Source organism: Heterodontus francisci, chromosome 16 (assembly GCF_036365525.1).
Source record: "Heterodontus francisci isolate sHetFra1 chromosome 16, sHetFra1.hap1, whole genome shotgun sequence".
Lineage (NCBI taxonomy): Eukaryota > Metazoa > Chordata > Chondrichthyes > Heterodontiformes > Heterodontidae > Heterodontus > Heterodontus francisci.
This window is the reverse complement of record NC_090386.1, coordinates 53,826,789-53,853,941: the sequence shown is the minus strand read 5'-3', so window position 1 is coordinate 53,853,941 and position 27,153 is coordinate 53,826,789. Positions and strand designations below refer to the sequence as shown.

Below are 27,153 nucleotides of genomic sequence, written 5' to 3'. Positions count from 1 at the left end.
CACGCCTGCGCACTGGTCTTGCATGAGCCGACGCGCCTGTGTACTGGACAGCTGAGGGCGGGGCCCCTGTCAAACTGACAACAGTCCATCCAGTTTCTGGTAAGTTTCTCATCTATGTCCAATCAAACGATAAGGACTTCAATGTGTATTTAATTTTAATTCATTGTAGAATTTATGTATGCGTCTCAAGTAGGTGAATGTGAGGGAGCTTCTTTTATATGAGCAAGGTGTCCCTCATTCTCATCGCATATACTTAGAAATATAACAATATATAAATATAAAGTTATAACATTATGTGAATCAAACCATTCGGCCCTACCAGCCGTATGCCCTCCACGCCAGCAAATAATTAATATCCCTTCACTCCCTTTTAAATCAATTTTTACAAGTTTAGGGCCTGCTTAATATATTTTCTTGGAAAGAGTGGTGCTGGTGACTCTCATAAGTGATCTGAGCGTCCTGTGTTTAGAGGTGTGTGCCCAATATTTAACTAGACATTGTTGCTTAACTCAGGGATGTGACAATAATTATCCCTTATGATCTGAACTGATTACCTACATTACAACAGTGACTACACTTCAGAAGTACTTCATTGGCAGTAAAGCAGTTTGGGACATCCTGAGATTGTGAAAGGTGCTATAGAAATGCAAGTTCTTTTCTTTCTATTTGTGTCTTTCCCACATGCTCTCAAGGGCCATTCTCCTGGGTTCTATTCCCACATAAGGGTATTAGACCCTTCTTATCACCCCTCCTTTCCCAATATAGTCAGATGCCAGCACTTCTTATACCGCTGGTCTCTGTCTCCCATACTGGACCCCATGACACTCCTTCTCAGACTCTCTTTACCCCCACATCACCACTCCTGACTTCCTTTCTCAGTGAACAGAAAACTTGAGATGCCCCTCCAGCATTTCTTAATTCCAGAACAATCTACATCTCTGACCATGAAACCAACCTCCCCAATGCCCATTCTAAAACAGTCCATAATGAATATCTTTCTTCTATGGTCTCAGAACCTTGAGGTGATCCTCAAAATGCTTTTAGAACCTGAAATGCCCTCCCTCCTCAGTACTGATATACCTAGGACCCCTTTCTCAGTGCTCCCAACTCCCAGGGTGATGACCCGCCCCCCACTACCACCCATTCCAGTGCTGATAAATTGGATAATGCTACTTGGCATAATATAAGAACATATAAAATAGGAGCAGGAGTAGGCCATTCAGCCCTTCAAGCCTGCTCAGCCATTCAATAAGATCATGGCTGATCTACTTTAACACCATTTTCCTGCACTATTCCCATATCCCTTGATGTTTTTAATACATAGAAATCTATCGATCTCAGTCTTGAACATACTCAATGACTGAGCCTCCACAGGCCCCTGGGGCAGAGAATTCCAAAGATTCACAACACTCTGAGTGAAGAAATTTCTCCTAATCTCAGTCCTAATTGGCCTGCCCTTATTCTGAGAATGTGTCCCCTGGTTCTAGACTCCCCAGCCAGGGGAAACATCCTTCCTGCATCTACCTTGTTGAGCCCTGTAAGAATTTTGTATGTTTGAATGAGATCACCTCGCATTTTCTTCACTCCAGAGAATAAAGGCCCAGTCTATTTAATCTTTCCTCAGAGGACAATCCCTTCATTCTAGGAATTAGTTTGGTGAACCTTTGTTGCACTCCCTCTATGGCAAGTATATCTTTCCTTAGGTAAGGAGACCAAAACTGCACACAACGCTCCAGGTGTGGTCCACCAAGGCTCTATATAATTGCAACAAGACATCTTTACTCCTTTAGCCATCATTATTCGAAGCCACACACCATCCTGATTTGGAACTATATTGCCATTCCTTCACTGTCACTGGGTCAAAATCCTGGAACTCCCTTCCTAACAGCTCTGTGGGCATACCTACTCCACATGGACTGCAGCAGCTCATCACCACCTTCTCAAGGGCAATTAGGGATGGGCAGTAAATGCTGGCCTAGCCAGCAACGCTCACATCCCTTGAACGAATAAAAAAATACTCAAATCCCCTTGTAATAAAGACTAACATATCATTTGCAAGCCAACACACCCTTTGCAGGAACCGTTTGAGACTGCTTTTAAATAGGATCCTTACAGCCAACAGCTAGAGAGCCAATTTCCCCTTTCATTCCTCTTCCTTCCCTTATGGGCACATAGTAAGCACTGTGCCTGGATGGAGGGGAGTCACTTTGTATTTGGCTATTCAGTATGCGGTGGGCATAGGTCTGCATGTTCAATTGAGTGTATGGCTGCTGAGCAAAGGAAGTTCAAATCCTTTTGCAGGCCTTAAAAGCTTGCAACTACTTGAGGCATTGAACTCTGCTTTAGGTGAAAGGGAATTATTTGCTTGCTGTCCTTCTGGGCCTGACATCTAATGATACTTTCTTTAGCTCTGCTTTTATTTTTTGACATTGTGACTTTGCATAACCTATAACATCTTCTGTACTAACATTTGCTACCCATGTTATGGGTGTTTGCTGTTAATTTCCATTAAGCACAAACAGTAGAAACAGGACCTCTTATTTTGATGACAAGATCCTTGATTTGATTCTGCAAGAAGTGGAGGAAAGGGCATAGGGCTTTTAATTATCTTTTTACTGCTTTAGGGTACTGAAAGGTAAAGGTAAAAGTCAAGTGCGGCTGAAAATCTTTCTAAATAATTGGTTTTATTTACAATAAAACACAACAGATTTACAGATATAGATGCTTACAACCTTAGTAGTACAACTCGAAACTCAAAATGATCAATTTTTCTGCTTCTGGAGACTGAGGGGTTAATTCTTTGTTGATATTTTCTTTGTTGATATTTTCTTTTGTCTCTGCTTCTAGTCTGTCATCTTAAACATACTAAAATGGCTGTTTTTATATCACAAATTCTTGCTGATATCAAGCAGTTTGCTAATGTGCATGAGAGTTTCTTAGTATTTCGAAGTCAAATTGTCTATATCTCTACCTCTGCGAACCAACATCAAGTTTCAAACACAGCAGTTATTGACTTGTTGCACTAACCACAAAGGCTGGGATTCTGGGCTGAATTTTCATTGGGCTGTGGAGGCTGGACCGGAGGCAGGTGTGCAGACAATTTGGCGTCACAGAGCAGCGTGCCAATTTGCCGACATGTTCCCGCCTCTGGGCCATTTTGGAAGAGGCTGGTTCGGTGGGGGAGTATGGGAGGGTTGAGCGGGATGGGGGTGGGGGGTTGAGGAGGGTGGTGGGGTGGAGGGGTTGTAGTGTGATGGTGATTGGGTCCTGCCCTCAAGCGGCAGGTAGCAAATTAGGCTGCTTAAAGGGCCTATTAAGGTCACTCTCCCGAGGCCAATTGGGATTTTCCAGTCAGCATGTGGGCTCCCTGTTGAGGCTGAAATCTGACTGATGGATGGAGGCGGCTTCTCTGCAGCAGATCAGGGAGCCAGCACTCCATCATGCAATTTACTCCCCCTCCCAACACAGCTGCAATTGCCATAGAGCCGCAACTGTGGCCACACACCGTCTTGTGCCCTTACCCCTCCACAATAACTGCCTGGCAGCTGTGATCTCTATTTTTGTAAAGTTTGAAAACTCATTAAAGATGCCTTCTCGTTCTCCCCTTACATTGGCAGCTCCCAATCCTGACGATTTGGCTGCTGATCTTTCAGTGCTGGTGGGTCTCCTAATCACCCTCTAGACTCTGGAAGCCACCTGCCAGCCTTAACTGGACGGCAAACACACCATCTAGACACTAATTGGCCATCTTCTTGTAAATTATGTCGGGCATCAGGTGTCAAAAACAAAAATTCAGCTTTATATTTCTGTGCTCGCTGGCCTGCCATTTTCCATCTATTATAGTGAATGAGAGAAAATTTGCAGCCTGGCAAGTACAGAAGTAGAAAATCGTATTTTTTTTTCCTCGTGAGGTACTGAGGAGAGAGTGTGACGGATGGGATGCAGCAACAGTTAGTTGGTCTTCACATGCATCAAGAAGGAGGAGACTGAGGACCAGAGAGAAACGTGTAAGCTATGTGAAAGCAAGCTTTGACCATTAATGGAAAATAAGATGATTTGTGCTCCCAGTCTTGTTAAGTGAGCAGGTCCTAAAGGAAGATGGAAGTAGGTCCAAAAGAATTTTGGTGAAAATCAAAAATGTTGTAGAATCTCAACGTTGTTTCTGAGCTAAGATAAAAGAATGCACCTGTGTGTCTCCTGAAATTTCGGTCATATTTTGTCCATAAATATAAATATCTACCAATTGAACTTGAATTATTGAAGAATTCAAATTAAACTTTTTTTGTTGTCAGGAACAAAGAACAGTACAGCACAGGAACAGGCCATTCGGCCCTCCATGCCTGCGCCGATCTTGATGCCTGCCTAAATTAAAACCTTCTGCACTTCTGGGGACAGTATCCCTCTATTCCCATCCTATTCATATATTTGTCAAGATGCCTCTTAAACGTCGCTATCGTACCTGCTCCCACCACCTCCCCCGGCAGCAAGTTCCAGGTACTCACCACCCTCTGTGTAAAGAACTTGCCTCGCACATCCCCTCTAAACTTTGCCCCTCGCACCTTAAACCTATGTCCCCTAGTAACTGACTCTTCCACCCTGGGAAAAAGCTTCTGACTATCCACTCTGTCCATGCCACTCATAACTTTGTAAACCTCTATCATGTCGCCCCTCCACCTCCGTCGTTCCAGTGAAAACAATCCGAGTTTATCCAACCTCTCCTCATAGCTAATGCCCTCCAGACAAGGCAACATCCTGGTAAACATCTTCTGTACCCTCTCCAAAGCCTCCACGTCCTTCTGGTAGTGTGGCGACCAGAATTGAACGCAATATTCTAAGTGTGGCCTAACTAAAGTTCTGTACAGCTGCAGCATGACTTGCCAATGTTTATACTGTATGCCCCGACCGATGAAGGCAAGCATGCCGTATGCCTTCTTGACTACCTTATCCACCTGAGTTGCCACTTTCAGTGACCTGTGGACCTGTACGCCCAGATCTCTCTGCCTGTCAATACTCCTAAGGGTTCTGCCATTTACTGTATACTTCCCACCTGCATTAGACCTTCCAAAATGCATTACCTCACATTTGTCCGGATTAAACTCCATCTGTCATTTCTCCGCCCAAGTCTCCAACCGATCTATATCCTGCTGTATCCTCTGACAATCCTCATCACTATCCGCAACTCCACCAACCTTTGTGTCGTCCGCAAACTTACTAATCAGACCAGCTACATTTTCCTCCAAATCATTCATATATATTACAAACAGCAAAGGTCCCAGCACTGATCCCTGCGGAACACCACTAGTCACATCCCTCCATTCAGAAAAGCACCCTTCCACTGCTACCCTCTGTCTTCTATGACCGAGCCAGTTCTGTATCCATCTTGTCAGCTCACCTCTGATCCCGTGTGACTTCACCTTTTGTACCAGTCTGCCATGAGGGACTTTGTCAAAGGCTTTACTGAAGTCCATATAGATAACATCCACTGCCCTTCCTTCATCAATCATCTTTGTCACTTCCTCAAAAAACTCAATCAAATTAGTGAGACACGACCTCCCCTTCACAAAACCATGCTGCCTATTGCTAATAAGTTTGTTTGTTTCCAAATGGGAGTAAATCCTGTCCCAAAGAATCCTCTCTCATAATTTCCCTACCACTGACGTAAGGCTCACCGGCCTATAATTTCCTGGATTATCCTTGCTACCCTTCTTAAACAAAGGAACAACATTGGCTATTCTCCAGTCCTCTGAGACCTCACCTGTAGCCAATGAGGTTGCAAAGATTTCTGTCAAGGCCCCAGCAATTTCTTCCCTTGCCTCCCTCAGTATTCTGGGGTAGATCCCATCAGGCCCTGGGGACTTATCTACCTTAAAGCTTTGCAAGACACCCAACACCTCCTCCTTTTTGATAATGAGATGACTGAGACTATCTACACTCCCTTCCCTAGGCTCATCATCCACCAAGTCCTTCTCTTTGGTGAATAGTGATGCAAAGTACTCATTTAGTACCTCGCCCATTTCCTCTGGCTCCACACATAGATTCCCTTCGCTGTCCTTGGACCAACCCTTTCCCTAGTTATCCTCTTGCTCTTTATATATGTATAAAAAGCCTTGGGATTTTCCTTAATCCTGTTTGCCAATGACTTTTCATGACCCCTTTTAGGCCTCCTGACTCCTTGCTTAAGTTCCTTCCTACTGTCTTTATATTCCTCAAGGAATCTAGCCTTCCAGCCCTTACGAATGCTTCATTTTTCTTTTTGGCTAGGCTCATATTGACTATGAGCCTATATTGACCCAAATTGGTTGACTCTGTATGGCATAGCACTATAGCATGTCCGCAACATCGGACTGAAGAACAAGGCTTTAACAGTCCTGAAGCCAAAATCTGCTAAGTATTAAGTTGTAAATCAAACATTACCTGAAAAAGGGTTTGAGATTCGTATGTGATAAAATGTTTATTTGGATTTAGTTCTAAGTCAGTGGTACATATCAAAAGGTCGTGTTCTGTAAAGGAGTCCTATGATTTCATTTATTTCCACACTTTTCTCAAATTGGCTTTTAGATTATTATTTGTACAATCTCGCGTGTACCAGACTGCGTTTTACCAAAAAGGTACATTGTCCAATTTCTATGTTTTTGTTAAAAGCGACGAGGAATGTGGTCGCTGACAATTCTTTAAATATATATACATTTTAACACAAAAAGGAAGTTCGAAAGTTCTCTTGCAGGTTTTGGTTGAGTAAATACTGCACCGGAAGTGTTTGTGCCTCAAAAGGTGATTTCAGGCTGCTGTGGCCCTTCTACATGAGAGGAGGTGCTGCCTCCTTTAGGTTGCCTAATTATAATTGTACAGTATTGATACTTTTCCTTCTTTCTGTGTTTAGAGTCTCCGCCTCCACTTAACGTTACCCATATGCGGAAACAGAGACAACAGCAGAAATGGCGATGAACTACAAAGAGGACGCGTCACGTCGTCAAGATACATTTGCGGATGATAAAGCAGCTTTAACTTGTCCTGTTTGCTTAGAAATTTATGAAAATCCCATGCGAGTCGAATGTAACCATATGTAAGAACCAATGTTGCTGTGTTTTCGTTTATATTTTAATCACGTCAGAATGCATAGTCAAAGTTTATGGTTTATTTAAACTCGTTGGATGATATCTGTTTTATTATACGGCGGAGCTGAAATTACAAAACACCCGTTTTATTGTTTAACGAAGATATTTCGAATGAACTATGACATATTAAGTCGGCCGTAGTGAACCCGCATCTCACTCTCGGTTTCGATTTTAAGATTACTGTGTTTGCGAAGGATCTGGGAAATTGTAGTGCTTTGGTTCCGACTCTGCAATCATAACATGTAACATAACATTGCGATTACTACAGTGATAAACTGCGCTGCAACCGGATAAAACATTGTAGGTGAAAGTTATAACTGTGATTAGGTGCATTGTAGTCTGGACATATAACGAAACAAATGTTTTCCTGCACTCTTAAAAGGCCTGTACAGATTAATCTGCCTTTTCTCTGACTGTTTTACCACAAGGTCCTAGTATGACCCTGAAAGCTCGTGATTATAACACTTAAATTGATTGCTATATCTTATAGTGTATGGGTGAACTTTCATAATCAAGAAAATTGCATTTTCATGTTTCATTTTTCAACAGACATTGTGTTCCTAGAGCCTGCTCATTCTCCTTAACTCCTTGTAAGGAGAAGTGCAAGCCTAACCTTTGACTCACCCTTCGGAGCTTTTACTTTCCCCTTACACCTCTGCCTTGGGATGTTTTTCCAAGTTAAAGGTGCCATATGAGTGTATGTTGTTTTATTGTTCTTCAACCATTGCATCACAAACACATAAACCTCAGCCAGTAATCACATCAACGTGAACCTATTCTGCCCAGGGCTACTAAATATATATTTTTTAAACTTTTTCTCTTCCTTTTCAGATGTTAAGCAACTCATGGGTAACCACGCCCCCTCCAGATCTTTCTTCCCTTTCCCTTCCCTCTAACCCCATCCTTTCTCCTAATCTCAACTCTTGTCGTGTATTCACAATACAATCTGACCTTCCCCTTTCTGACACTGAATGATCTGTACTTAGCAAAGGACTCAGTTTTATACCCTTAAGTCCCCTACCCACCTCAATGAATTTCGTGCTCGACATGCGGTTGAGCTTTTCTTCTGTTGCCTTCACCTCCAGGCTTACTTCTTTTGTAAGGATTCCTTCCCCCCGATCAGCGAATGCATTCACTTACCTCCAGTACTCTCCCTCCATGGGGACCCCTCCCTCTGGTCTCTTACCCGCTCTTGATCTTTTCATTGAAAACTGTCAGCGTGACATCGGCTGTCTTAATTTCGCTGCCCCACCCCCCCCCCCCCTCTCCCCCCCACTCACTCGAACCTCTTTCCCCCTGAACTTGCTGCACTCCGTTCTCTCAGGTCTAACCCTGACATTGTGATCAAACCTGCTGACAAGGGTGGTGCTGTTGTTGTCTGGTGCAGTGACCTCTACCTTGGCTGAGCGCCAACTCTCAGACACTTCCTACCTCCCCCTGGACCGTGACCCTACCACTGAACATCAAGCCACTGTCTCCAGGACTGTCACTGACCTCATCTCCTCTGGAGATCTTCCCTCTACAGCTTCCCACCTCATAGTCCCGCACCTCTGAACAGCCCGCTTCTATCTACCTCCCAAAATCCGCAAACAGGACTGTCCTGGTAGACCCATCGTTTCAGCTTGTTCCTGCCCCACTGAACTTATTTCCTCCTATTTTGATTCAATTTTTTCTCCCCTGGTCTAGTCTCTTCCAATCTACATCCCTGACTCTCTGACACCCTACGTCATTTCGACAGTTTCCAGTCCCTAAGCGCCTCCTCTTTATTTTGGATGTCCAATCTCTCTACACCTCCATCCCCCACCAAGATGGTCTGGGGGCTCTCCGCCTCTTCTTTGAACAGAGGCCCAACCAGTCCCCATCCACCACCACCCTCCTCTGCCTGGCTGAACTTGTTCTGACATTGAACAACTTCTCCTTCAACTCCCCTCACTTCCTCCAAATAAAAGGTGTTGCTATGGGTACCCATATGCGTCCTAGTTATGCCTGTCTTTTTGTGGGGTATGTCAAACATTTCTTCCAGTCCTACTCAGGCCCCCTTCCTCAACACTTTTTCCAATACATAGATGATTGTATTGGTGCCGCGTTCTGCTCTCATGCCAAACTCAAACTTCTTCAACTTTGTTTCCCGTCTCCATCCTTCTCTCACCTTCATGTGGCCCATCTCTGACACTTCCCTTCCCTTCCTCAACTTCTCTGTCTCCATCTCTGGGTATAGAATGTACAATAGTATTTATTATAAACCCACTGACTCCCACAGCTACCTTGACTACACTTCCTCACACCCTGCCTCCTATAAGGATTCCATTCCATTCTCCCAGAATCTCCATCTCGTATGCATCTGTGCTGATGATGCAACCTTCCACAACAGTGCTTCTGATATGTTTTCCTTTTTCCTCCACCAAGGATTCCCCCGCACTGTGGTTGACAGGGCCCTTGACCGTGTCCGACCCATTTCCTGCACTTCTGCCCTCACCACTTCCCCTCCCTCCCAGAACTGCGACAGGGTTCTCCTTGTCCTCACTTTCCACCCCACCAGTCTCCACATCCAAAGGATCATCCTCCGTCATTTCCGCCACTTCCAGCATGATGCCACCACCAGACACATCTTCCCTTCCCCTCCCCTGTCGGAATTCCGAAGGGACCATTCCCTCCGCTACACCCTCGTCCACTCCTCCATCACCCTCAACACCTCGTTCCTTTCCCACGGCACCTTCCCATGCAATTGCAGGAGGTGTAATGCCTGCTCTTTTACCTCCTCTCCTCACCATCCACGACCCCAAACACTCCTTCCGAGTGAAGCAGCAATTTACTTATACTTTCAATTTAGTATACTGTATTCGCTGCTGTGCATTGGGGAGACTGAATGCAGATTGGGTAACTGCTTTGCAGACCACCTCCACTTGGTCCACAATAATGATCCCGAGCTTCCGGTTGCGTGCCATGTTAATTCACCACCTTGTTCCCATGCCTACATTTTTCTTGCCTTTGCGATTGTCCAGCAGGTTTGAGGTTCTTTCAGCTTGTTGGGATGAGAGTATGGGCTGCAGGGTGGATGACCAATTTGACCATGGCACCATAGTACGGGAAGCCATTCAAGTGGAGGGAGAAAAAAGGAATATCGGGGACAGTATAGTGAGGCGGATTGACACTATTCTCTGCAGCAAATAGCGACAGTCCAGACGGCTGTGTTGCCTGCCCGGTGCCAGGGTCCGGGACATCTGCTCAGGGCTGGAGAGGAACTTACAGTGGGAGGGGGAGGATCCAGTCATCGTGGTCCATGTAGATAGAAACGACATAGGTAGGACAAGGAAAGAGGTTCTGCATAGTCAGTATGAGGAACTAGGCGCCAAATTAAGAAACAGAACCTCAAAGGTACTAATCTCTGGATTATTACCTGAGCCATGTGCAAATTGGCATAGAGCAAATAAGATTAGAGAAATGAATGGGTGGTTGTTGGTCGGCACGGACTCGGTGGGCCGAAGGGCCTGTTTCAGTGCTGTATCTCTAAATAAATAAATAAATAAATAAAAGAATGCATGGCTCAAAGACTGGTGTGGTAGAAGTGAGTTCTGGTTCGTGGGGCACTGGCACCAGTACTGGGGAAAGTGGTTCCCCAGGGCTGTACCGTTGGGACGGTCTACACCTGAACTGTGCTGGAGCCGGTGTTCTAGTAAGCCGCATAACTAGGAAAGAAGAGAGGGTTTTAAACTGAGTAGTGGGGACAAGGGATCAAATTTCAGAAGATGTGGTAAATCAGGAGTAGAGACAAGGCAAGACAGAAAGGTATTAATATGGGAAATGATAAACAGACTGTACACAGGAAGGGACAGAACGTACAAATCTAAGAGTAAATCAACAAATAAGGCTAGAAGTTACAAAAATAATAAAAGGACAAAACTAAAGGTGCTGTATCTGAATGCACATAGCATTTGAAACAAAACAGATGAATTGAGAGCGCAGATAGAAATAAGTATGATCTGATAGCCATTACAGAGACATAGCTGCATGAGGACGTAGATTGGGACCTAAATATTGAAGGATACATGGCATTTAGGAAGGATAGGAAGCTAGGAAAAGGTGGAGGGGTAGCTCTGTTAATTAATGATGGTATTAGCACAATAGAGAGGGATGACCTAAGTTCAGGAGACCAGGATGTAGAAGCAGTTTGGGTAGAGATGAGAAATCATAAAGGCAAGAAGTCACTTGTGGGAGTGGTGTACAGGCCACCTAACATTAACCACACTGTGGACGGGGTATAAAGGAAGAAATAATGGCAGCTTGTCAGAAAGGTACAGCGGTAATTATAGGGGATTTTAGCCTACATATAGACTGGAAAAATCAGATGGGCAGAGGTAGCCTAGATGCGGAGTACATAGAATGTTTTTGGGATAATTTCTTGGAACAATACGTTCCAAAGCCAACCAGAGAGCAGGCTATACTAGACCTGGTATTGTGCAATGCGATAGGATTAATTAATGACCTCATAGTGAAGGCACCCCTAGGTAGCAGCAATCATAATATGATTGAATTTTACATTCAGTTTGAGGGAGAGAAGAGTGTAGAAGATAATAAGACGAGAAGATAGTAAGACTAGTATTTTAAACTTAAATAAGGGCAATTATGAGGGCATGAAAGTAGAGCTAGCTAAAGTGAACTGGCAAATCAGGTTAAGGGATCGGTCAATAGAGATGCAGACATTTAAGGATATTTCAGAATACATAGAATAGATCTATTTCAATGAGAAAGAAAAATTCCAAGGGTGGGACCCGCCATCCATGGTTAACTAAAACAGTTAAAGATAGTATCAAACTTAAAGAGAAAGCCTATAATTGTACAAAGGTGGGAGGCAGGTCAGAAGATTGGACAGAATATAAAAAACAGCAAAGAAGGAATAAAAGATTGATAAGGTAAAATTAGTGTACGAGAGAAAGCTAGCTAGAAATATAAAAACAGATAGTAAGAGTTTCTATAGATACTTTAAAAAGAAAAGAGTTAACAAAATGAACGTTGGTCCTATAAAAAGTGAGTCTGGGGAATTAATAATGGATAACAAGGAGATGGCAGATGAATTGAACAGATATTTTGCATCGGTCTTCACTATTGAGGATACAAATAACATCCCAGTATTAGTTGTAAGTCAGGAAATGGAAGGGAGGGAAGAACTCAAGAAAATTACAATCACCAGGGAAGTGGTACTTAACAAATTGTTGGAGCTGCGGGCTGACAAGTCCCCGGGTCCTGATGGACTTCATCCTAAGGTCTTAGAAGAAGTGGCTAGTGAGATAGTTGATGCATTAGTTTTAACTTTCCAAAATTCCCTAGATTCGGGGAAGGTTCCTTTAGATTGGAAAATAGGGAATGTAACTCCTTTATTCGAAAAGGGAGGGAGACAGAAAGCAGGAAACTACAGGCCAGTTAGCTTAACATCTGTCTTGGGGAGAATGTTGAAAGCTATTATTAAAGATGTTATCGCAGGGCATTTAGAATAATTCAAGGTAATCAGGCAGAGTCAGTGTGGTTTTGTGAAAGGGAAATCATGTTTAACCAATTTATTGGAGTTCTTTGAGGGAGTTACATGTACTGTGGATAAAGGGGAACTGGTGGATGTATTGTCTTAGATTTCCAGAGGCATTCGATAAGGTGCCACATCAAAGGTTATTGCAGAAAATAAAAGCTCATGGTGTAGGGGGTAACATATTGGCATGGATAGAAGATTGGTTAGCTAACAGGAAACAGAGTAGGCATAAATGGGTCATTTTCTGGTTGGCAAGACATAATGAGTGATGTGCCGCAGGGATCAGTGCTGGGGCCTCAACTTTTTATAGTTTATATAAATGACTTGGATGAAGGGACAAAAGATATGGGTGCTAAATTTGCTGATGATACAAGGATAGGTAGGAAAGTAACTTTTGAAGAGGAGTTGAGGCTACCAAGGGATATTGATAGGTTAAGTGAGTGGGCAAAGACTTGGCAAATGGATTATAATGTGGGAAATTGTCCACTTTGGCAGGAAGAATAAGAAAGAAGCATATTATCTCAATGGTGAGAGATTGCAGAGCTCTGAGATGCAGAGGGATCTGGGCATCCTAGTGCATGAATCGCAAAAGGTTAGTATGCGGGTACAGCACGTAATTAAGAAAGCTAATAGAATGTTATCATTTATCGCGAGGGGAATTGAATACAAAAGTGGGGCGATTATGCTTCAGCTATACAGGGCATTGGTGAGACCACATCTGGAGTATTGTGTACAGTACTGGCCTCCTTATTTAAAGAAGGATATAAATGCGTTGGAGGCAGTACAGAGAAGGTTTATGAGACTAATACCTGGAATGGGTGGGCTCTCTTATGAGGAAAGATTGGACAGGCTAGGCTTGTATCTGCTGGAATTTAGAAGAGTAAGAGGCGACGTGATTGAAACATATAAGATCCTGAGGGGTCTTGACAGGGTGGATGTGGAAAGGATATTTCCCCTTGTGGGAGAATCTCGAACTAGGGGTCACTTTTTAAAAAAAATAAGGGGTCGCCCATTTAAGACAAAGATGAGGAGAAATTTTTTCTCTGAGGGTCATGAGCCTTTGGAATTCTCTTCCTCAAAAGGCAGTGGAAGCAGAGTCTTTGAATATTTTTAAGGCAGAATTAGATAGATTCTTGATAAGCAAGGGGTTGGAAGGTTATTGGGGTAGGTGGAAATGTGGAGCAATCAGTTCAGCCGTGAACTTATTGAATGGCGGAACAGGCTTGTGGGGTCGAGTGGCCTACTCCTGCTCCTAATTCGTATGTTCTGTCCTCGGCCTGCTGCAGTGTTCCAGTGAATATCAACGCAAGCTCAAGGAACAGCACCACATCTTTTGATTAGGCACTGTACAGCCTTCTGGACTCGATATTGAGTTCAATAATTTCAGACCATAAGCTCCATTATTTTTTATTTTTACACATATTTTCTTTTAATTTTTTTTTAACCATGTGCTAGTCTTAAACTTATTTTTCATGTTTTTGCTTTTGTATAGAGCTGTTCATTATTCTACCATTAACACTCTCTGGACTCCTGCTTTGTCTTTCACGACAACGATTTAGCACTCCGTTTGCGTTCTGTTCCATAACATCTGTCATTTACTCTCTTTCCCCCCCCTCTGTCCTATCAGTCCTTCGTCCTTATTCTTCTTTCCCCTCCCCCTTTCACTTGCTCAAAGACTGTTACATTTCTCACTTTTGCCAGTTCTGATGAAGGATCACAGATCTGATGTGTTAACTCTCTTTCTCTCTATGTACACTGCCAGACCTGCTGAGTATTTCTGGCACTTTCTGTTCTCATTTCAGAGTTCCAGTATCCGCAGTATTTTGCACTTCCATTAAATATTTGTCTGTGATTGGTGCACACGTAATGGTGCAAAATTGGGACTTCCATATTTTGTGCACACTAACCAACATACCATGGCCATCTTTTGAATTAGTTTTGATTTTACTGCTATATCCCTTCTCCCTTGCAAAATACTCAACCCTTCCATATTCTCTTGTGTATTCTCTTCTCCCCACCACCCCCCCGCCCCTGCCACCACCCTGCCTGCTCATTACTCACTTGTTCTTGACGTCTCTCCACACTGTCTCTCCCAACCCCTCTCTGCTGGAGCATACATGCTCTACTCCCTTCTGTTCTCTCCTGCCTTTATCCACCACACTTTCTTCCCAATTCCACCTTCTGACACTTTCTAACACCTTCGCACTCTTCATCACCCACCTTCTTACCCTTTCAACCCTTGCCCGCCTCCTCTCTCACCTGTGCATGTGCACTCGTTTGTGTGCTTCTCTATCTCTTCCACTGCCACCTCATGAATTGTTCTTGGCTTTCCCAGTCTCCCTCTTCCCCTTTTCTGTGTTCCCTCATTGCCTAATGACCATTTTAATATGCAATTCTAAACAACAGCTTGTATTTCCGAAGAACTCATCACACACAGAAAGACCTCCTGAGCCCTTTATTGGACAGAGGATAGTAAGAGGACACTTAATGTGACACAAAAACATTTCCATACCACACCTTGTGTAGGACGGCATTACCCATGTGTTTTCTCTTTTCAAGGGACCTCTTCTTATGCTGCAGTTATGCTGTTGACAACCAGCAGAAAAAACTAGTGACAAAATCCATTTGCAGTTCCAGTCACTGTTGTGGAACAGATTTGTGATTTGGTCTCAAAAACATCAGTATCTTCCTTATACCTTGCAGTTATGGAACAATTGATACAATCCACTATCCCTCGTCAAATTGCTAAAATTTTGACTTGATAATTTTGAAGATATTTACAATGCTAGTATCTTAACTTTAAAATATGAGTTATTGATTTTAACTTCTATACTTTTGCATTCTATTTTTTCTTTTAGTAGCGATGTTGAAGAACTGGTTCTGACCTTGCATAACTATTTGAGCTCAATAATTTCTAAACTTGTTTTTAATTAGATTTTGTCACAATTGCCTGTTCGCGTTACAAAAGCCAAAAAAGCCAATTTGTGCAGTGTGCCGTTCTCCTCTGAAAGGTGCAACCAGAGCTATTGAAATTGAGAGGAAACTAGAAGTAACACCAGCAAGCTGCAGTGGTTGTGGAACTCAGGTCAGTAGTACCTGCTGGGGGTGGTAAAAAGAGAAATGTTGGATGATTTGACTCATCTCTAGTTCGCTTCACTAACTTTGTATCCAACCTTTTTGAAGTGAAATTATGTTCCAGTAAAGTACAGGGTGATTTTCTTCTACTTTGAGACCAGGATGCACTTACTTCCTTTTAGCACAAAGCAGAAACAACAAGAGTGGAGAACTCATTTTTCATAGGTGTGCCCACAGAAAGGTGGACCTTATTCCTTGTTCCTGAACCCTCAGACCCGGGTATCTGAGAGGGGCTGGGATAAAGTCCTGGAGTCAGTAAAAGGTAGGTACCTTTTTAACAGGGCCAACAGCTTCTTAGTTGCTAATTTTGGACAACAACCAAAACCTTGAGATAATGCAAAAGACCTGAATGCAGAAATGCAGATGGGTTTAGATCAGGTGAAGATCTAGGTTGGCTGTACTTTGCTTGAGTTTCCCCATAATTTTGTACAGTTCTGTGTTTTTCTGTTTATTTCTCAATAGTTTACTAAAATTTGACCAAGATGTAATTCATTATTTTATTGTAATAGTAATGTAGAGTATATCTGGTTGCACACTGATGTGAAACAAAAAAAATTATTCAAGGCAGCAGTGACCTCAATTTTCCAGCTAAGCAGCAAATAATGCCTGATAATCTTGGTCACTGATCAGTCTCATTACAGCAATTGGCAGACCACTTGTCTGTTGTAATATGAGAGGTTTTGTTTTAAAATATTTTGATAAAGAATGTGCATTTATCTAGTACCTTTCGCATCCTCAGGATGTCCCAAAGTGCATTAGACAATATGTGGTGATGGAACCATTACTAAGTTTGCTTATATTTCCTGTAAATCTGCAGTTAGCTTTGCAAATACACAAAAGCATAGAACCAAAAGGTCATATGCAGCAGGATATGTCCGACTGAGGGTAATACAAGGTTCACATTGTAACTGACTTGAAGCTGTTGCTGAGAGCATGAAATTTTATTCTGCATTTTGTTTTGCCATTGGTAACTACTGTAATTCTTTCAAATTATTCTACTCCAGGTTTATATGAAAAAGTTGCGTTCCCATAATGCAACATGTGCAAAATACCAAGAGTTTATTTCTGAAGGCGTGAAAGCATCCATGAAGGATCAGCATCCCAGCCTTAGGTGACAATATTTTAAGTATTATGCATTCCTCATGATCGTAAGTCACAGTTATTGAACTGCATCCTTTGTTTTCTTTTCCAGAGATGATCCTTTGATAGAGACTTAAGCATGTGAATGCAGTGCTTTTTAGACTGTATTTTGTGTTTGCTGTTTGGATGTTGGGCAAATATTCTTTCATTAGACGAAGGTCCCTACTATGCCTCTGATAGTTATAGAGCAGATATTTAGTTTGAGTCATGGAAGCATTTTAAAGCCTTGACTCAAAGTAAAACAATTATAGAGTTGAGTAAATGTTTCAGTCAATGATCTTCCATCAGGACTGGAAAATGTTAGAGATGTAACAGATTTTAAACAAGCACAAAGGCAGGGAAAAGGGGAAAAGAACAATAGGGAGGTCTGTGGTAGGGTGGAAAGCAGGCAAGATTAAATGACAAAAGGAATGATTATAAAAGGCAAGAGGAAATGGTAATGAGGCAAGTAAAGAAACAAAATTAGGTCTAGAGGAGGTGCAAATGGGAATAGCAGAATAATTACTGAAAAAATGGGGACACAAATTAAAATCTGAAATTCTTGAACTCCGTGTAGAGGCTGGATGACTGTAAAGTGCCTAATCGAAATCTTGAGGAGCAGCCCCTTTTTTTTTGATTAGGCACCTTCTGGCCTCAACAATGGCCTCCTTCTGCATTCAACTCATTCAGCTCTTTGAATCAATGGTAGCTCCTCTATTAAACTGTCTCTTTATAATCCTATTTCCTTGCTATTTCCCACTATTCTTTTATGTTTACTGATGCAATGCTATTTTAAATGGTGCTATAGTCTCTGCCTGTATAGCCACTTGTGATAAAGCTATCCATGTTCTAATAACTCTGAGATTTCCATGCCCATTGTGTCTACATCCTTGTTAAATTTATAATTGCTGTAACATCTGTAGAAGGCGCTTTAATAGGGGTTTTCACATCTAGAGCACTCAATTTCATGTTTTTCAGTCACTAAAGTCTGTGGGTAGTTCTTAACTTTGTGCAATAGTGTGAAATGGGTGATAACGAATGGGCAGCCCATCTCCCAGATGGTTTATTCGCCTTGGAGCTCATACCTTGATCTCAATATATTAGAAGGCTGTGCTTATCCCCAAATGCTATTGAGGAATTATACCAGCTTCTGGCATAAGACCTGCAATGCAGATTAAGCAGTAGAACATTACCAATAGCTATAAATGCGATCACAGCATTGCATTTTTGTGCGACCAGATCCTGTAGGCTGCCTTGAGTGGTCTAAGTCCCATCAGTCAGTCAACTCTAAGCCTCGATGTTAAGGAAGTTACTAATGTTCTGTTTAAGCTGGCATCTCAATCTCCTCTCAAAAATAAGGGGAAGCCACTTAGGACTGGAATGAGGAGAAATTTCTTTACTCAGAGGGTTGTGAATCTTTGGAATTCTCTACCCCAGAGGGCTGTGGAAGCTCAGTCATTTATGTTTAAAGCAGGGATTGACTGATCTCTAAATATCAGTGACATAAAGGGATATGGGGATAGTGTGGGGGGGGGGGGGGGGGGGGGGGGGGGAGGCATTGAAGTGGATCATCAGCCATGATTGTATTGAATGGTGGAGCAGGTGCGATGGGCTGAATGGCCTACTCCTGCTGCTATATTCCTATGTTCCCAGATAGTGAGTCGATGTGTTCGCTATCTCTCAAAGTCAAGACCTACATCTCTATCTAACTGCAGTTGCCATTAAAAAGCTTTGAATGAGTCTACATGTTGTTCTGTGATTTGGCCACCAGGTGCTGCTGTGAAGCAAAGATTTCTGAACTACTTCTTCACTTCTGATGCTATCTTCATATATTTTAAAACTGCTCAGCCAGGAAAATTTAAATCATACCTTCATTTTAATTCTTAAAGATGTTTTCAGGTTGACCTTAGGGATGTTCCTTTTCTCCCAGCTCTTTAGCACAGATAAGAATACTGCTCTGTCTCTCCTTCCATTCTCCTAAATGTGATTGTTGAACTTCCTGCTTCTCCTAGGCCTCCATTTTTCTATGTGACTGTCAGTTGGCCCACCTTCTCCTTATCTCCTTTTGCCTCAATCACTCCTATACCCCTTCAGCCTCTTTTTCTCACCCTTCCACTCTGCTATCCTACCCCCACACTGCAAACACTGACAGGATTTTATCTTGGTGATGGGGGTCTCGACTGTCAGCAAAAGCGCCAGTGAGAACCCTGCATCGCCTTCTCTGGGGAAGACCCGCCGGATCAAGTGCCAATTAGGCACTTAAGTGGACAGCAGCGGGTCTTCCCCAGGATCAAGGACCCCGGTGGTGGACGTCCCGTCTGCTGAGAGCTGCCAGCCAATTGGAGGCCGGCAGCTCTTTAACTGAGTAGCGCCCTTAGAGGGGTGGTTGCTGCTGCTGGTAGAGCACTCACCCGAGGCCCTGGACCCAGGCCACAGGTAGGTCAGGGCAGGAGGGGTTTCGCAGAGTGGAGGTTGCAGGGGAAGCGGAGGTGGGAGTGGTCAGCAACAAGGGCAGGGGGTTGGCTCTCAGCAATCCCACCCTTTCCAATGCTGGGTTCCTTGTTCAGGCACTAAGTGCCTTTTAATGAGGGACACCACCACCCCGGAGCAAGCAAGCAATCTGTACGGGTTTGCTTGTCGTGCGGTGACAGGTCCGCCCACTGCTGGGCTAATTGTGGCGGCAGGATGAGCCCCTTAATTAGGCATTAATTGCCCACTTAAGGGCCTCAATTGGCAGCGGGGCAGGAGGCCATTCACAGTACTTCCCACCCTGGACTTGATTTGGGTGGAGGCGGGAAGGTGGCATGGTTTCCCCCCCCCCCCCCCCCCCCCCCCACCTCCCCACACTGGCACCATCCTGCCCGATTTATATGTTCTCCCTGCCTCCAAACCTGATGTGGGGAAGACCATAAAATTCCCCCCACTGTCTCCTTATTGCCCTCTAGATTCTAGCACTGCAGTCCTTCATTGCTTTGATCAAATTATTTCTACCTGCTAATCCTACTTTAGTTTAGAACTCTGCTTAGTCATGTGTAACGCCATAGGACATTTGGCTTTTCCCTGAGGTGTATACAGGCCATATTGCCTGCTAACTGGAATGGTCCAGCTAAGGTTGAGCTTGTTGATCTAGACTTGGAAGCATCAAAGGTGGGATGAGGAAGTGGTATGGAGAGCTTTGTGAATGAATTGATTTTTTTGTTACTTATGTGAATTTTAGCAACATATAGTGGGTTAGTGAGGAGTTAGCATTGTTATTTAATGGTGCAAAGTAGTTTTTAAATAGGTGATTGGATTGAACTAGACATGGCTACAGAATTGATTCCAGATTCTGGTTGAAAGCACAGTACACTCTGGGAATTAATTGATTAATAAAGTTCAAGAATATGATTTAAAATAGTGGTTATATGATATTGATAGGAATACTACAGTCCACATACACATCATTTTGATATCAGCTAGACATGTATCATGGCTATGTTTTCTTTCCAACTTTCATGAAAGATCTGACTCATGCCAGGTATACTTAACTGCCCCTAATAATGAGCCTAACCAAATTTGACAGGGTTCTTTGAAGGTTGGACGGAGAGATTTGCAGCCAAATCCAGTTTTTGTTTCATTTGACATCCACAAATCTAGCAGAGCTCATTCAGTAGCAGTTGAGAGTAACACAGGCTGAGTGCATTGCCAACCACACACCCCAACCCCCCCCCCCCCCCCCCCCCCCACCACCGACCCCAATCACCAATTCAGAACATAAACACAATTGTACAACCTCTGCTGCTGCATCACTTAAGATAGACCAATTCAGGTCAGACCATAAGTTAAACCTATGCTCTTCCTTTACTGAAGGTTTTTTTTTTTAAGTGCTTTTCTGTAACTTAATGCAGCTTTCAATTATATATACAGTAAAAGAAGATGTACTCTGGAGTGTTAAGTTGTGCCTCTCTTTGTTTTTCAGCAGCGTACCCAATCGTTTTACTTTTACTTGCCCATTCTGCAGTGCACAAAACTTGGACCAAGATGGCCTGGTTGAGCATTGCATTACAAGCCATACAGGCGAATATGGAAGAATGGTAAGTTTTTTTTTTAAAGTACTGTATATTATGTAGAGCAGGTCAGTCTAAATACTTTAGTGGTATCAGTACTCCCTGTACTCAAAGGCACCAATTTATTACAGAATATGGTTTAATTAGCCCTTTGTTACAATGCCCAAATCATTCCTTACATGAGTGTTAGCAGACTATTATTGTGGTGGTATTGTAACAAGTCCAGTCCTGTCCTTGAAGTCTCTATGGATGTCACTAGATAGTTAAAAGACAAGAGCTCCCCATCTTTATATTTGTTTCACCCACTCTTTAGCAAAAGAACTCTGAGGCCAACTGTAATACCTCTACCACTTCCGCAGCTGAACCAACAAACTCTGGTTAGACATTGGGAACAGATAGGGTAGATAGAGAGAATCTATTTCCGCCAGTTGGGAAGTCCAGGACTGTGGGGCATGGTCTAAAAATTAGAGCCAACCTTTCAGGAATCAAATTAGGAACCACTTCTACACATGAAAGGTCGTAGAAGTTTGGAAAACTCTTCCACAAATGGCAATTGTTCTAGATCAATTTCGTAGTTTTAAATCTGAGATTGATAGATTTTGTTAACCAGAAGTGTGGATATGTGGCAAAGGCTGGTATATGGAGATAAGTCGCAGAGCAGCGATGATCTCATTGAATGGTGAAACCGGATCAAGGGACTAAATGGTTTGCTCCTCTTCTTCTGTTCCTGTAACCTTCAGGTTAATAACATGAGGAATTTTGAGGCCTCTTTCTTGAAGGGGTGCTCATCAGAGAGAGAGTTCTTTAATATTTGTTGGCAGTATGGAAAAAGTCTCTTGCTAATATTCCAGCAGGGTATTGTCTCCTTATGTGTCACTTCTAATTTGGTAATGGGTGCCAGAATTTACTGTCTTCACTGTATTAGAACTGAATTTGTTCTTGCACTAAGTGCACACTTTTGTCATGAATTATTTTAAAAGACAATGGGAAGAATTAATACTTGTTAGAATACTGTTCAAATTAGTTTTATGCAATTCAATGTCTCTAATGTTTCCAAATTACTTCTGAATTCTGTTTTGTTTCTTACCAGGTTTGCCCAATTTGTTCCTCCATGCCATGGGGTGACCCAAACTTCAGAAGTGCAGACTTGATACAACATTTGAAAATTCGTCATAAATTTTCATATGATACTTTTGTGGTATGTACTTTTGGTTTCAGGAAAGTCAAGCATAAATACAAAATCCCAATTACAGTGGGATCATACCTACAAGAAATTCAGTATCTAACCCCAGTGGACTTTCCCTCAAGACTGTTAGAGTGATACTCGTGCCACTAATAGCGCATCCGGGAAGCCGTCATGCTGGAGAGGTTGTAAAATCCAACCGAAGGCTGGGAGGAGGGCGGAGGAATTATGGTTCCTTCTCCTGAAAGTTTGGAGGTGCACCCAATGCGCTCTGTATCTGCTCCTGATAAACTGGGTGCTCTTCTTTGCAAAGTCCAGGCCACCAGGTGGGCCCCACATCTGCCAGGAATGCTGGCCAACTGTACTTAACCAGCCTCTGAGGCTAGAGATGCAGGCATTCCTAACATAGGCATTCCTCCCAAATGAATGGCTTTGTTTGGAGTAACTGGAGGATCATAGGTTCAATTCCTACTCCAGAAAATTGAGCACCTAATGTAGGCTGAACGGTTCTTTGTAATACTAAGGGAGTGCTGCACTGTCAGAGCTGCCGTCTTTCAGATGAAAAGTTGAAACGGAGACCCCGTCAGGTAAACATAAGAAATCCCATGGCACTATTCACAGAACAGCAAGGGAGTTCTGGTTTTCTGGCCATAATTTATCCTTCAGCTAACCCCACTAAAACAAATGATCTGGTGATCTTGTTGCTATGTGCAAATTGCTGATGTATTTCCTGCATTCTCGTTCTTTCACACTAATCCCTGTCACCAGGTTTCATGAAGGCACCCAAGATCGCGTCGTTGGCACCAGCTAGACCTCATTGTCACAAGGCGAGCCGCCTGAAACAGTGTTCAAATCACATGCAGCTTCCACAGCGCAGACTGCGACACCGACCACTCCCTGGTGTGCAGCAAGGTTAGACTCAGACCAAAGAAGTTGCATCATTCCAAGCAGAAGGGCCACCCGCACATCAACACTAGCAGAATTTCTCACCCACAGCTGTTACAAAAATTTCTAAATTCACTTGTAACAGCCTTTCAAAACACTCCCACAGGGGATGCTGAGACCAAGTGGGCCCACATCAGAGACGCCATCTATGAGTCAGCTTTGACCACCTACGGCAAAAGTGCGAAGAGAAATGCAGACTGGTTTCAATCTCATAATGAAGAGCTGGAACCTGTCATAGCCGCTAAGCGCATTGCACTGTTGAACTACAAGAAAGCCCCCAGCGATTTAAGATCCGCAGCACTTAAAGCAGCCAGAAGCACTGCACAAAGAACAGCCAGGCGCTGCGCAAACGACTACTGGCAGCACCTATGCAGTCATATTCAGCTGGCCTCAGACACCGGAAACATCAGAGGAATGTATGATGGCATGAAGAGAGCTCTTGGGCCAACCATCAAGAAGATCGCCCCCCCTCAAATCTAAATCAGGGGACATAATCACTGACCAACACAAACAAATGGACTGCTGGGTTGAGCACTACCTAGAACTGTACTCCAGGGAGAATGCTGTCACTGAGACTGCCCTCAATGCAGCCCTGCCTCTACCAGTCATGGATGAGCTGGACATACAGCCAACCAAATCAGAACTCAGTGATGCCATTGATTCTCTAGCCAGCGGAAAAGCCCCTGGAAAGGACAGCATTACCCCTGAAATAATCAAGAGTGCCAAGCCTGCTGTACTCTCAGCACCACATGAACTGCTATGCCTGTGCTGGGACGAGGGAGCAGTACCCCAGGACATGCGCGATGCCAACATCATCACCCTCTATAAAAACAAAGGTGACCGCGGTGACTGCAACAACTACCGTGGAATCTCCCTGCTCAGCATAGTGAGGAAAGTCTTTGCTCGAGTCGCTCTGAACAGGCTCCAGAAGCTGGCTGAGCGCATCTACCCTGAGGCACAGTGTGGCTTTCGTGCAGAGAGATCGACCGTTGACATGCTGTTCTCCCTTCGTCAGATACAGGAGAAATGCCGTGAACAACAGATGCCCCTCTACATTGCTTTCATTGATCTCACCAAAGCCTTTGACCTCGTCAGCAGACGTGGTCTCTTCAGACTGCTAGAAAAGATTGGATGCCCACCAAAGCTACTAAGTATCATCACCTCATTCCATGACAATATGAAAGGCACAATTTCGACATGGTGGCTCCTCATCAAAGTCCTTTCCTATCCTGAGTGGCATGAAACAGGGCTGTGTTCTCGCACCCACACTTTTTGGGATTTTCTTCTCCCTGCTGCTTTCACATGCGTTCAAGTCCTCTGAAGAAGGAATTTTCCTCCACACAAGATCAGGGGGCAGGTTGTTCAACCTTGCCCGTCTAAGAGCGAAGTCCAAAGTACGGAAAGTCCTCATCAGGGAACTCCTCTTTGCTGACGATGCTGCTTTAACATCTCACACTGAAGAGTGCCTGCAGAGTCTCATCGACAGGTTTGCGGCTGCCTGCAATGAATTTGGCCTAACCATCAACCTCAAGAAAACTAACATCATGGGGCAGGACGTCAGAAATGCTCCATCCATCAATATTGGCGACCACGCTCTGGAAGTGGTTCAAGAGTTCACCTACCTAGGCTCAACTATCACCAGTAACCTGTCTCTAGATGCAGAAATCAACACGCGCATGGGAAAGGCTTCCACTGCTATGTCCAGACTGGCCAAGAGAGTGTGGGAAAATGGCGCACTGACACGGAACACAAAAGTCCAAGTGTATCAGGCCTGTGTCCTCAGTACCTTGCTCTATGGCAGCGAGTCCTGGACAACGTATGTCAGCCAAGAGCGACGTCTCATTTCATTCCATCTTCGCTGCCTCCGGAGAATACTTGGCATCAGGTGGCAGGACTGTATCTCCAACACAGAAGTCCTCGAGGCGGCCAACATCCCCAGCTTGTACACACTACTGAGTCAGCAGCGCTTGAGATGGCTTGGCTATGTGAGCCGCATGGAAGATGGCAGGATCCCCAAAGACACATTGTACAGCGAGCTCGCCACTGGTATCAGACCCACCGGTCGTCCATGTCTCCGCTTTAAAGACGTCTGCAAACGCGACATGAAATCCTGTGACATTGATCACAAGTCGTGGGAGTCAGTTGCCAGCGTTCGCCAGAGCTAGCGGGCAGCCATAAAGACGGGGCTAAAATGTGGCGAGTCGAAAAGACTTAGTAGTTGGCAGGAAAAAAGACAGAGGCGCAATGGGAGAGCCAACTGTGCAACAGCCCCAACAAACAAATTTCTCTGCAGCACCTGTGGAAGAGCCTGTCACTCTAGAATTGGCCTTTATAGCCACTCCAGGCGCTGCTTCACAAACCACTGACCACCTCCAGGCGCGTATCCATTGTCTCTCGAGATAAGGAGGCCCAAAAGATTTCCTGCATTACAATTCAAAAGTACTTGATTGGCTGTAAAGCACATTGGGACATCCTGAGGTCGTGAAAGCGATTATATAAATGTAAACTTGTTTATTTAGTTGTTCTTTACTTTGGGGGTTTCTTGATTCAGACACTGCTTGTCTGACATCTGGATGAGCTGAAATTTCCTTCAATAAATATTGGGAAGACCAAAACCGTTATCTTTACTCCCTGCCACAAGCTCCATTCAATAGCCACCAATTCCATCCCTCTCTCTGGCAACTGTCTTGAGGCTGAACCAGATCATTTGTAATTTTGGTGTCGTATTTGATCCTGAGATGAGCTCCCAAACACATATCTGCACCATTACTAAGGCCGCCTATTTCCACCTCTGTAACCTTGCCCGATTCCTCCCCTGCCTCAGCCTATCTGCTGAAACCCTCATCCGTGCCTTTGTTACCTCTAAACTAGACTGTTCCACTGCACTCCTGACAGGCCTCCGTAAACCTGAGGTTATCCAATACAGTGCTGCCCATGTCCTAACATGCACCAAGGCCCATTGATTCATCACCCTCTGCTCACTGACCTACATTTGGCTTCTGGTTAAGCAATGCCTTTTTTTTCCTCATCCTTGGTTTCAGATCCCTCCTTGGCCTGTCTCTAATCTCTCCGAGCTTCTCTGCACTTCTCTAATTCTGGCCTCTTGAGCATCCCTGATTTTAATCACTTCACCATTGGTAGCCATGCCTTCAGCTGCCAAAGCCAAAAGCTCTGGAATTCCCTCCCTATGCCTCTCTGCCTCTGTATTTCTCTTTCCTCCTTTTAAGACACTACTTAAAACCTACCTCTGACCAACTTTTGGTCATCTGCTCTATTATCTCCTTATGTAGCTTGGTGTCAGTTTTTGATTGGTGCTCCTGTGTAGCACCTTGGGATGTTTTACTATGTTAAAGACACTGTAAATTCAATTTGTGGTTTGTTTATTTGGTTGGGTTTGAGGCTTACTTGCTGTCTGCTGCATGAGAATCTGGGAGGAAAGGTTATGACTACAAGCCAGATGCAACCAATTTCCAAAACTGAAACCCTCAACTACAGCTGCAAAATGTTTACATCTCAACTACAATCTCTACTGTCAAGTTGCTTTGCAAATGATTATACATAAATTTGCACTGTTTTTATTTTACAGGATTATAGTGTGGATGAGGAGGAAATGTTGCAGGAAGCCATTGAACTTTCTCTGCAGGACAGAAATATGAGATTCTAGATTAAATACCTGCTTTTCTCACAAACAGCAACACCTGAAGCTCCATTCTATGATCACTTCTATGGAGTGGTTTTGTATGTCTATAAATCTATACTGTGCACTTTTGTTAATTCTTTAATTAAAACACTTGTAATGGCAATGATAGCTTTAGGATAGAAAAAAAGAGTTGTACTATCATCATTGGTATGGTACTGTAGGATGCAATTGGGTTATTCAACTGTAAGGTATAATAAAAACCATATTGAGTGCATTTTATCAAATAGGATCTCTTAAGTGCGAGGATTATTATAGTACTTTAATCATGTTTAAAAATGGATGTATTTGCTTCTTGATTAAAATCCAGCTATACTGCCCTGTAATGTAATTTGTGTTTCCTGTTAGCTATTTCAAGCTTTTGGAAAGATTAATAAAACAATAATTGGATTACA

The 27,153-nt window shown here is 43.5% G+C and overlaps 1 protein-coding gene across 2 annotated transcripts; it reads left to right on the top strand.

Moving 5' to 3' along the window:
- The first annotated feature begins 10 nt into the window (after positions 1–10).
- On the top strand, positions 11–27,153 carry rnf114 (ring finger protein 114). 2 transcript variants are annotated; one of them, XM_068048201.1, is made up of 7 exons: positions 11–99; positions 6,881–7,063; positions 15,568–15,718; positions 16,773–16,879; positions 20,849–20,960; positions 22,024–22,131; positions 26,648–27,153. In XM_068048201.1, the coding sequence occupies exons 2-7, from the start codon at positions 6,936–6,938 to the stop codon at positions 26,723–26,725; spliced, it is 684 nt and encodes a 227-aa protein (XP_067904302.1). In that variant the 5' UTR covers positions 11–99; positions 6,881–6,935; the 3' UTR covers positions 26,726–27,153. The 2 variants fall into 2 exon arrangements, with proteins under 2 accessions (XP_067904302.1, XP_067904301.1); XM_068048200.1 differs by having other exon boundaries at positions 20,846–20,960.